The sequence below is a fragment of the Microtus pennsylvanicus genome, chromosome 5 (genome assembly GCF_037038515.1).
Source record: "Microtus pennsylvanicus isolate mMicPen1 chromosome 5, mMicPen1.hap1, whole genome shotgun sequence".
Taxonomy (NCBI): domain Eukaryota; kingdom Metazoa; phylum Chordata; class Mammalia; order Rodentia; family Cricetidae; genus Microtus; species Microtus pennsylvanicus.
This window is the reverse complement of record NC_134583.1, coordinates 97,887,425-97,900,312: the sequence shown is the minus strand read 5'-3', so window position 1 is coordinate 97,900,312 and position 12,888 is coordinate 97,887,425. Positions and strand designations below refer to the sequence as shown.

General features: G+C 34.2%; 1 protein-coding gene across 4 annotated transcripts in view; it reads left to right on the top strand.

Annotated features, from left to right (window-relative positions):
* Vps13a (vacuolar protein sorting 13 homolog A) overlaps positions 1-12,888 on the top strand; it is a 194,218-nt gene that overhangs the window by 63,846 nt on the left and 117,484 nt on the right. For all 4 annotated transcript variants that reach the window (XM_075973636.1, XM_075973640.1, XM_075973637.1 and 1 more), the window contains 7 exons: positions 1,206-1,344; positions 2,456-2,537; positions 3,876-4,030; positions 5,273-5,429; positions 9,566-9,645; positions 11,514-11,573; positions 12,357-12,510. In XM_075973636.1, coding sequence (XP_075829751.1) covers positions 1,206-1,344; positions 2,456-2,537; positions 3,876-4,030; positions 5,273-5,429; positions 9,566-9,645; positions 11,514-11,573; positions 12,357-12,510 — 827 coding nt within the window. The remainder of the gene's footprint in view (positions 1-1,205; positions 1,345-2,455; positions 2,538-3,875; positions 4,031-5,272; positions 5,430-9,565; positions 9,646-11,513; positions 11,574-12,356; positions 12,511-12,888) is intronic.

Here is a 12,888-nt window from a genome sequence, read left to right as displayed (position 1 = left end):
TTTAATTTTTAAAAACATTTATTTATTATATGGAAGGCTTGCATGTTTAGGTACTACAGTGGGCATGTAAAAGTCCAGAGAACAACCTGATGGAGTAATTTCTTCCACCATGTGGTTTCTGGGTAATCAAACTCAGATCACTGGGCAAGTTCCCCTTAAGGGCAGATGCCTTTATCCCCTGAGCCATCTCTAGGGCTCCAGCCCCTCTTTAATTCAGTATCTTATTTGTAAACAAAAGAGATTGGTGTAAAATGGAGACTGCATGTTTGTTTTTCCACCACCCAGACCCGAATAATAATTACAACACTGCTTGGCCAATAGCTCAGGCATATTTCTTGCTAGTTCTTACACCTTAAATTAACCCATTTCTATTATCTTATATTTTACCACGAAGCTCATGGTTTAAAGGTAAGGTTCTGGCAGCTTTCTCCTTCAGCAGCTACATGTTGTGTGCCTGACTTCGTCTTCTTTCTCCCTGCATTGAGTTTAGTTTTCCCACTTACCTGTATTCTGCCCTGCTATGGGCCGAATTAGCTTCTTTATTAATCAATGGTAATAAAATATATTCACAGCTTACAGAGGGAAATCCTGTATCAGATTGGTAAGACAGTTAAAAATAACTCAGGTTTTGTTTTAAATTATGGTTTTGGATATAAAGTCTCTTGTTCTTTGAACTTGCTAAGCTTACGTTTTCTTGTAGGAACTATGTGCATATGAGAATTTACATGTAGTAGGGATTAGAAATAGACTGTGATCCTCAAGTATGAGTATACAACAATGGCATATAAATAATGTAATGATAGTCACCTAATAAATTGGTAATTAATATTGTCATCTGTATTTGGCAAATCTGAGAGAAACAATAAATGAAATAATACTAGAATAAGAAACCTCTGAAAACTATTAAGGCTAGTGCATCTAAGGTTTATAAGGTAAGATGTGATTTGTAGTTTTAAATTTTTATTTTGATATTTATTAGTTGAATATCATGGTTTTATATTTTTGTTTTGTTTTGTTTTGGGGTTGCGGTAGGTGCTAAGCATTGAACTCAGGACTTCCTGCTTGCTCTGCAAGGCATTTGTCACTGATCCACCTCCCAAATTTCCATTCTTTGTTAATTAGTGTACCTAAACCAGAATGAAAATTACTCTATATATTCTGTATACTTCATATACTCTATAATAATTCCTGTCTCTGTAAAATAGATTCAAGATTTCTGGAAAATTACCTCTTATTTCATTACGAATCTCAGATAAAAAACTACAAGGGATTATGGAATTGTTTGATAGCATTCCAAAACCTGAACCCATAACTGATCTGTCTGCCCCTGCCAAATCATTCCAGGTAAAGTCTTTTTCAGAATTAATGAAAGATTAAATTGAAAAATAGATTCCAAAGTAGTAAAAGAAATTACCACAGGTGAAATTATTTATGCTCATTTTAATTTTCAGCAGAATTGCGTCTCTTCCATTTTCATGACACACATTTACATTACAAGTATTTAACATTATGGAGAAAATTGTGACTTTGAACTTACTTGTATATGTATTAGGTTATACTTCTGTCTATCAGATTAAGTTCTAACAGTTGTTAAGGAAGAGTATTATAAATTTTTGATGAGTTTTGTCAACTTTTCTCTCGAGTATTAATTTATTAACAGTGAATGAGTGTCTTTCTCTGCTCTAATTAGTTTTTAGTGTTAGCCATTCTTAATATTTTACTCTTTGAAAAGATTGCCTTTTGGATTTAATTTGTGTATCTTTCAAAGAACATGTTTTTCTGTGTTTAATTTTTACTTTTTTTGAACTGTTACTGTGAATATATGTATTTGTATTATGTAAATGCAGTATAATTTTCTAATTATAGAAATTTATCTATCATTTGTAATTACTTTTTATGTTAGATTTTTAGTGCTTTATGTAAGTATATTTTTATTATGCATTAAGTTTTATTTTTACATAGTCACAGTTATTTTCTTACACCTTTGATTTTTTTGACTATATATTACATGATTTCTCTCTCTAAAATATTTTAAGAAAGGAAATATCTCATTTTTTTTTTATTTTCATCCCTTTCATTTTCCCTTGATCCACTGCCCAGCCTCTATGGCTAACTAGTGACTTAGCTCTGTATGCTCATCTTCAGACAAACTTTATTTGTTAGATTACAAACAAAATATCACTACAGGGCTTGCTTCTTAAAATGTCCTTGAGCTGGTTTATGGGGAAAGTAAAATTTCTAGTTAAAACCTATCTCAGAATCCTTACAGATTTCCAGGAAGTTACTATGGGAGCCCCACAATTACACTTAACAACAAACTTAAAAGAAGGACTTACTTTTCCTGCTTTAGATCTGATCCCTTCTCTGACTGTATTGAGTAACTTTTTGTCAAAATTATCATAAATTTGAATAAAAGGTCTTTATTTTGATTGGCAGTGTGTTACTTTTGTTTCAGATTCAAGCATCTACTTTGCCAGCATCACAGATTTCTCAGAAGTTAATCCCTTTATTGGAACAGCCTTCTGTTGCCGAAGATGGTATGGTGAATTTTCCTTACTGCACATGCATAATTGAAGGAGTTCATTTTTGAGGGCTGTTCTCTTCAAATGGTTATGTATAGGGGTATAAACATCTTTTTCTTTTAGTAATCAACACATTTACTAAAGTTTATGTCATGTATACATCAGAGACATTCATAAATGAGTCACTCAAATACTAACTAAAGTTGGTTTTATATGCCAGTTTACATTGAACAAAAGAATTCCGCACACTACTCAATTTAAAACTGTTTCGATTGTTTTGAGTAGTTGATAAGTGGAATCTTACATGTAATATTTTCATACCATGGTTAATTACTGATAACAAAAAATTACATTAGATGAAGCTGTAGTTAAAGGGGTGCTTTATTAACGTTACTGAGCCTAGCTTCTGTTGCTAGTATTACAGAGTTGTCAGCTGAGTTCCGTTACACTGTCTAGCTACAGGGAACACGGTAGTGTTTTGTTTCAGTATTCATAATGTAGACGATCATTGTTTTCCTCTATAAATGCTTCTTATACAACTCTAAATAGTAATGATTTTTTTAAAGTTGATTTTTTTTTTTTTTTTTTTGAATCAGGATAGATAGCTCAGTGGTTAAGAGTTCATGATGTGCTTCCATAGGATCATGACTCAGTTCCCAGCACACACACACTGGGCAGCTCACTACTGCCTTTTTCTCCCCTCAAGAAAATCTGTTGCCCTCTTTGAACTCCATGAGCACTTGCATTCACATACCTGCACACAGATACACACATGTACACATAATTAAAAATAAAAAATGAATCTTAAAAAATTGATTTTATTGCTCTGACTTTTGACTCCTTTAATTTATTTCCAGAGTTCATATAACTGCTTCTATACTGGAACATCTACATTGGAACATGTTATTCAGGGCAACTTGAATCTGTGTTCCCAGGACAGAGTCACTTATATTTGGCCCAAAATAAACATTTTACCCTTTGAAAAAAAAATTGATTTTATGCCAAAGATTAAATATTTTATATACATATATTTTGTCCTTTGCAATGTTATTTATTCAAAAGTAATTTCTGTATTTTTCTCTAGCTTTTGTGTTCAACTTTTAATATAGACATTTATAAAGACAAAAAGAACCCCACTTGTGAAATATTCTATACCTGACCTCATGTGATGTGTCAGTCAAAACTTAGTCACAATAAGAAACTGTATAAAATTACATTCAGATATGCATGAGGATATAAAGCATATATGAATTCTGTGTTTTGATGTATTTTAATGCTTACATTTATTTCAGAAAATTATAAAAATAGATTACTTCTGTTGTTGACTTAAACTAAACATTCTTTGAAATTTAGATTCAGAGGAAGAATTTTTTGATGCACCATGTAGTCCCTTGGAAGAGTATCCTCAAATCCTATCTAGAGTTAGAAGTCCTCTACCCAAAAAATTACAAAAGAAAGAGTGTTCAGTGAATTTAATTCAACTTAGGATGCGATTTGAAGTAGCAGAGGTATGTGCTATGATTACATAAATGTGGGTTATGTGAGTTGTCATTTATACTTTGTGAAGTTTACTTATATAGTTTTATTACCAATAGATACTAGTCAAGGTATATGGAGATGGTGTATGGTTTTTGTAATTTTTTAAAAAGGAACTATCTTTTTTTATTATTATACATCAGTACAGGTTCCCACTCCCTCCCCTCTTCCCATTCCCTCCACTTACCCCCTTACACGAACTCCCCCATCCACTCCTCAGAGAGGGTAAGGCACATTGCTTTAGGGAAGGTCCAACGCCCTCCCAATTATATCTAGGCTGAGCAAGGTACCCATCCAAAGAGAATGGGCTCCTAAAAAGCCAGTACAAGCAGTAGGGATAAATCCTGGTGCCACTGTAAGTGGCTCCTCAGTGTGCCCCAGCCATACAACTGTCAACCACATTCAGAGGGACTAGTTTGGTACTATGCTTGTTCCTTCCCATTCCGGCTGGTGTTGGTGAGCTCCCATTAGCTCAGGTAGACTGTTTGAATGGGTGTCCCCATCATGGTCTTGACCACTTTGCTCATATTCTTATTTCTCCTACTCTTCAACTGGACTTTGGGAGCACAGTACAGTGTTCCAATGGTGGTTTCTGCCTCTGTTTCCATTATTTTCTGGATGAAGGTTCTATGGTGCTATTTAAGATAATCATCAATCTGACTACAGGGCAAGGCCAGTTCAGATGCTCTCTCCTCTATTCCTTAGGGTCTTAACTGGGTTATCCTTGTGGATTCCTGAGCATTTCTCTAGTGCCAGATTTCTTGCTAACCTTAGAACGACTCCCTCAATCATGGTATCTCTTTCCTTGCTCTAATTTCTGTCCTTCCATTTCGGCTGTCCCGTTCCCTCAAGTTCTCCTTGCCCCTCCCCTTCTCCCCTCCTCTTACCCTTCCACCCTCCTTTCTCCCCCGACCCCAATGTTCCCAATTTGGCCTGGAGGGATGGGTCAGCCTTTAAAGGCTAGGCTTATAACCAAAAGTATGGTTTTCTTCATATTTTTTTAAGAATATCTTTCTTAAGAATTAGTGTTTAAGTGGTTTATTGTGCGCAGTTTTTTAAAACATATTTTTTGGTGATGATTATACAATGTAAGTATGCATTGATTGTGTGGGGAGAATAGAAAATCAATATTAAGTTTCAATTTTTAACATACTACATATGCATCTTTATGTTGTTATCACATAGGTAAGCTATGTGTTTTGCCTTTCTTACAGGTTTTGATTCAGTTTTATCACCTTGTGGGAGACTGTGAACTACCCGTGCTAGAAATGGGTGTTTTAGGATTGGGTACTGAAGTTGAGATTAGAACATTTGATTTGAAAGCAAATGCCTTTTTGAAAGAGTTCTGGTTAAAATGTCCAGAATACTTAGGTAAGACTATTAAAAGATATATAAATTACTTTCATAATTTGATTACTTGTTATAGAATTTTCTGTTCCTTAGACTTTGAATCAATATTTTGAAATAGTCTGAAAAAGAAGAGATTATTACATTTAAATTTATGTTGGTCTATTTTCTTTCTTTAATATATTTTTAATTAAAATATAATTACATCACTTATCTTTCCCTTCCTCCTCCAACACCTCCCACACATCCTCCATTCTCAAGTCAACAGTATCTTTCTTTGTTTGCATATGTGTATATATAAAAATACACAAATATAATCTGCTGAGTCTGTTTTTGTTGTATGTTTATGGATGACTTCAGGGCTGACCATTCTGTATTGAATCATCAGGTTGGGGGATCATCCCTGGGAAAGGCTAATCTTCCTCTCTTAGCAGTTATTAGTTGTCTATAGTTTTTTGTCTAGGGTTGGAACCCTGTGAAATTGTCCCTATTCCACATTAGCATGTCTACTGATACTGCTATTGTTCTGGTCCTGTTTATGGAGCTGTTTCTAGAGGAGACTGTTTCACAGCAGACTTCCTGGCTCCTATAATCTTCCACTCCGTCTTCTGTGATGTTCCCAGAGCCATAGATGTAGGAGCTGTCACGTAAATTCATCCATTGATCTCTGTATGGTGATTTTCTATGATGGTCTTCATGACTATAAATCAAAACTTCTTGCCAGGCGGTGATGGTGTACACCTTTGATTCCAACATTTGGGCCAAAGTAGGCAGAGCTCTTTGAGTTTAAGGTCAGCCTGGTCTTCTGAGATAGTTCCAGGACAGCCAGGGCTATAAAACTTGTCTCAAAAAACAAAACAAAACAAACAGAAAAAAAGGTGGGGGGAGGAGGAAAGGAAAAAAAAGAAGCTTCTTTAATGAAGGGTTGCTGTATCAGCACTTAAATTTAGATGGGGCTAAGAACCATACATGAGAGAGACTATGCAGCATTTGTCTTTTTGGGTCTGGATTATCTCCTCCAATACAACCTTTTCTAGGTCTATCCACTTAACTGAAATTCCATGATTCACTTATCAACTTCCTCAACAGTAGGATATGTTTGTTACAGTTGAACCTATTCACATTTTTATCACCCAAAATCCATTGTTTGCATTAGATTTAAACATTTGTGTTAAACTTTTTATGTGTTTATCCACTGTATAAAGGCCAGTTCTTACGGTGGTATAATCAGAAGCATGATTTCACTGTGCTCAGTATCTGCTGTTCTCCCACTGTGGTATTTGGCTTAAGATGTTTCTGTCTTCCATGTTGTATTCTTTTATCTGAATATATGATTGGAATAACACAGTGTGCATCCTTTTAAGGTTAGCTTCTTTTAGTAATCTGTGTTTAAATCTTCTTGTCTTTTCATGGCTTGACAGAGAGTTATTTTTGACCAGTAAATCATAATCCTTTGCATAGGAACATTATTGTTATCTATCCAATATATCCATTATTGCTTTCTAGCCAACTGTCCATAATAGGTATTCATTATGGATACCTATCCACTCATAACGGACAACTTGACTTCTTTTATGTTTTGCCAATTTTGAATAACGATGCTAATAGATAGCTATATGCAGATTTTGGTATAGACCTATGCTGTCTGTTTCTTTGGGTAAATACTAAGGAACTGAAGTGGTGGATTTTATGTTAAATACATGACTTGTAAATGAACCACCAAACTATTCCAGTGTTTTGATATATATATATATATATATATATATATATATATATATATATATATATATATACACACACACACATATATATGTATATATATATTTTTTTCCTGGTAATAAATAAGAGTACTTATTGTTTCATCCTTGTCAGCATTTTGTTAGTGTCTGGTCTTCAGTCCTTCTAATAGGTATATAATGACAGTTTGAATTTCTCTGATGGTATATGATGTGGGGAATCCTTTCATGTGTCAGTTTGTCGTAGCTCCTTTGGTGAGTGACATCTTCTAAGTTCTTTGGCTCTTTTGAAAATTATCAATCAAATTAAGTAGTTTAACCCAAAAGTAGGTCAGAGGAATGTGTTTGTATGGTATCACATTGTCTACTTGTTCTCCAGCCCTTGCGAATTTGAATGTGGTAGACTGTGCCACAATTATCTCTTGGTCTCCCAAATTTGAGAGTGGTGCTCTGTGTGACAGTTGTCTCTTGGGCTTACAAACTTGATTGTGGTAGACTGTGTCACAGTTTTTCTTGGTCACACAAACTTGGGTGTGAGGAAATGTATCGCAGTTATTGATTAGTCACACAAAGTTCATTATATAGGTGTTGAATTTTTGTTCTTTTATGTCAAAATTATATTCTATTCTTTTGCCCCCAAAGTAATTTTCTTTGATTATTGGAAAAAGAAGTAAACCAGCTGAATAGTGTTCTCTAGTAATCCAGAAGTAGTATAGCCATTGTTACTTTTTATATTTATGCTTATTTTTGTTTCTCAAAGGCAAAGCATAAATAAATCCTTGCAAAAAAGCATTTTATACCATCCCTACTGAACCCAATCCTAAAAGCATTATATACCATCACTACTGTACCTATTCCTAAAAGCATTATATACCATCACTACTGTACCTAATCCTAAAAGCATTATATATCATCCCTACTGTACCTAATCCTAAAAGCATTATATACCATCACTACTGTGCCTGTTCCTAAAAGCATTATATACCATCCCTACTGTGCCTGTTCCTAAAATCATTATATACCATCACTACTGTGCCTGTTCCTAAAATCATTATATACCATCCCTACTGTGCCTGTTCTAAAATCATTATATACCATCCCTACTGTGCCTGTTCCTAAAATCATTATATACCATCCCTACTGTGCCTGTTCCTAAAATCATTATATACCATCCCTACTGTGCCTGTTCCTAAAATCATTATATACCATCCCTACTGTGCCTGTTCTAAAATCATTATATTCCATCCCTACTGTGCCTGTTCCTAAAATCATTATATACCATCCCTACTGTGCCTGTTCTAAAAGCATTATATACCATCACTACTGTGCCTGTTCCTAAAATCATTATATACCATCCCTACTGTGCCTGTTCTAAAAGCATTATATACCATCCCTACTGTGCCTGTTCCTAAAATCATTATATGCCATCACTACTGTGCCTATTCCTAAAACAGTTTGCTCTGAGGAGTGAGGGGCAGAGTTACTTTATGAAACACGAATGATCTGGTAAACAGCTGTTCAAGAAGCTGGTAAACGTGTAAATGAAGTGTAGATCTTCTTAAGGTCAAAAAATGTGGTTAATACCTAACATAGGGTGCTGGTTCATGTGCTCATAGTTTTAAGTTTGAAGGGCTGCATAGACATTGTGCCATGCTTTCCTCAGCTAGAGCAGTGTAATGAGTTTATAGTCCTTTATCCCAGTCTCTAGATACTGTTTTTTAGCAACTGTAAGTAATTTGATAATGATAGTTTTAAAGAGTATACAGATATCTCTTCTCTAACAATTCTCATGGAATATCTCATTTTGAACAGAATAGTAATGTACCTAAGTAAACTGATATGTACTGCTAAGACTGATTTTTATCTAATATATAGAAAAATGTAACACTTTCTTGATGCATTTCCACAACTAGTATTTTCAGAGGTACTTGGTTTTTTATTACCAGGCATTGTTATGACTCAGTCCTAGAATTTTTCATTCACTTTCATTGCCACTAAAAGTTATTTTGGTTCTTCTTTAGCAGTTTTTTTTCTTTTTTTTTTTCTGGTTTTTCGAGACAGGGTTTCTCTGTGGTTTTTTTTGGAGCCTGTCCTGGAACTAGCTCTTGTAGACCAGGCTGGTCTCGAACTCACAGAGATCCGCCTGCCTCTGCCTCCCAAGTGCTGGGATTAAAGGCGTGCGCCACCACCGCCCGTAGTTTGCTAGTTTTTGTTACTGGCTTGTTTATATGTCGAAAGGTTTGATACTTTAGTGTTGAAATACAAAGAAAGGATACATTGTATGGAGAAAGGACACTTTTTGAGTTGAAAAAACAAAGGGATCTTACTGAGTAGCATCTAAGGAAATCTTTTTCTATCATAATTACTAATGATTTATCTTAGTATAATTTTACTACCAAGAAATAATCCTTAAACTATTTTTAGATGAAAACAAGAAACCAATTTATTTGATCACCACCCTGGATAACACAATGGAAGATTTGTTAACATTGGAATTTGTGAGGGTAAGCAGTTCTGCTTCTACCTGATGGGCAGGTAGATTTGCTATGAAATTTGTAATTTAGTGTGCTTAATTTTTACTCTAATGTAACTTTGTAAAGGCCTCTGTTTTAAAGGTCTTTCTGTTTGGGCCTTATTGTTCTGTAGTTTAGATTCACAAATACTTCATATAGCAAACAAAGTATCTTGTGCTCTAAGAAGAAAGGAACTGTAGGTTGACTTTTTCCACCAGACTTTTGAAAAACAAACAAATGTTTAGTGGTGATGAAATTTCTTACTGTATGTGGTACAAGAGGATGGATGAATTTACTTCCTTTCTACCATTATCTGGTTACCTGCTTTTTAAGTGTCAATGACTCCATTCCATTTATATTGATTTATAATCTTTTAAAATTTTTTCATCTTCTGTATGTACTATGGTCTATTTTTGAATTATTCTTTGTTATTTGCCATTATGTGTTTTTTAATAATTACTTTGTAAAAGAATTACGCCAAGAGAATATTACCATACTTAAGACTATTTCTGTTTCCGTGATTTGTGGATATTTTTAAAGATTTTTGTTGTGTATTTGTATCAGGTTTTAGGATATACAAACACTAAAGAAAATAAAAGCAATTGTGTTATGTGCATATTAAATGGATTGCTATTTACAAAGGATAAATCATGATATTTGCAACATTATCAGTCTGCAGGCCATGATGTTAAGTGAAATAAATTATCTACTCACAGAGAGAAATATAAGGGAGGATCTTACTTATATGTAGATTCTAATAAAATTGAACTCATATATGTGAAAAGAAAATGGTGGCTACTGCAAGTTGGGACTACTGTGAAAGGAAAGAATAAGGAATTGTTGATAAAAGAAATTTGTTGTTCCTGGCTGCTCAGCCCTAAAATAATCACTCAGAAACCATATTATTTGCAATAATGTTTGACCAATAGCTTAAGCATGTTTCTGGCTAACTCTCACATCCTAAACTAACCCATCTTCATTAATCCGTGTGTCTCCACGAGGCTATAGCTTACTGGGTAAAAGCTCCAGTGTCTGTCTCTGATGGGGCTACATGGCTTCTCTCTGACTCTGCCTCTTCCTCCCAGCATTCAGCTAAGTTCTGCCCTCCTATAGGTCTAAAGCAGCTTTTTTATTCATTAATGATAATCACAGCATACAGAGGGGAATCCCACATCAGAAATAGTTTCAGCCAGAAAGGAGAATAGATTTTGAGATCTGTTGGGTAGCAGAGTAACTATAATCAATGATGTGTATTTCCAAAGGTAATTTTCAAATGTCTTACAGTAGATGGTAGGTAAGCTAGTTGATGGATATATGTTAGCTTTACTTAAACATTTTGTATGCATTCCATGAAACATCAGGTAGTAAGCTATAAATATACAATTATGTCATTGTGAAAGGCTGTAAGATATTTGGAAAGACAAGTGTTTGGGAACTTGTAGATTATTATCTCCCAAATTTTGTTTCAAATACAGGAAAAATTAGGAAGAAACATTCAGAGCTCTTGAGGAGCAAATGATAGTTTTCTATATTTGATACCTTATAACATGTTTTCTCTAGATAATAAGGAAGATAGCCTGTATTCTTAATTGAAGACTTGCTTTACACTAGAGAATCCCATATTTAGCACATTTTGTTTATTATAGTAAAGCAGCTGCCTTGTTCTGGTCAAATAGTTGCTTGTTTAAGTAAATATATGTACATATATAAGCATGTATGCATGTAACATACTAGCCACCTCATTTATAAATAGTTTATGTATAGTATCCAAATCTTGAAAAATTTACAACTGTCATGTAGTTGTAGACATTTCATGTCTTCCTAATATATTCTAATAGATACATTTTCTCTTTGTATAGGTTGAAAAAAATGCACCCAGTTTAAAAAGTACTTATAACAATGTTTTACAACTTATTAAGGTATGCATATATAATTGTTTATTTTAAAATTAGAAACTGTATTTCTATTTCTAGATGTCTTACCAGTACTTATTTTATAATTGGAATTATAAGATTCTCCAATGATAAAGCTGAATATTTTAAATCATGTGTTTTATACCACAAAGTATAGGGTATGTTTTTTGTTACTGTTGTTGGTTTTGTTTGTTTGTTTGTTTTGAGACAGAATTTCTTTGTACCTTTGGAACCTGTCCTGGAACTTGCTCTGTTTACCAGATTGGTGTTGAGCTCACAGAGATCTGCCTGCCTCTGCCTCCTGAGTGCTGGGATTAAAGCTGTATGTGACCACATACATATATAAATACCATATATATGAATTTATTATATAAACAGTGTTCTACCTTCATGCATGCCTGCATGTCAGAAGAGGGCATGAGATTTCATTATAGATGATAGCCACTATCTGGTTGCTGGGAGTTAAACTCAGGACCTCTGGAAAAGCAGACAGTACCCCTTTGTTTTTTTATTTGTTTGTTTTTTGTTTGTTTTGAGATAGGATTTCTCTGTAGCTTTGGAGCCTGTCCTAGAAGTAGCTCTTGTAGACTAGGCTGGTCTTGAACTCACAGAGATCTGCCTGCCTCTGCCTCCTGAGTGCTAGGATTAAAGGCGTGCACCACCACCGCCCAGAAAAACAGACGGTACTCTTAACCTTTGAGCTATCACTCAGCCCAGCATAGTGTATTTTAAAGACCATCAAGTCAGATGGTTTTTTGACTTAGTACTAAAATCAGTTTTGTTCCATAGGTGAATTTTTCCTCTTTGGATATTCATTTACACACTGAAGCACTTCTCAATACAATGAATTATCTTAATAATACCCTTCCGCAATTAGGGGAACAATCTGCCTCAGTGTCTGTTGCAGAGACTGAAGACAAAGGAGATCTCATTAAAATGCTTGGTATATTTGTTAAAATTTAAGCTTTTGGGTTTTTTGTTTTGTTTTTGTTGTTGTTGGGGGTGGTTGTTTTGTTCTTTGTTTCTTTTGTTCACCAATTGGAACAGTAATTTTAGGCTCTGGTGTTGCTTTTTATTAGACAAATACCTAAAATGATTCATCATATTTCATGCTAATCTTAGAGATTAGTGATAAAGGAAAATGATTAGTGCTAAAGAAAAGAGTTTATGTTGTAATATATTTGAGTTATAAATTAGACAAGAAATACTTGATTTAGATTAAAGTTTATGTGACATAATTTTAGATTAGAAAAATGTAAATGACATTTGAGTATTATGGTTGTTTTTAATCAGAGTGCAGGTTAAGATTTGAGTTACTTTA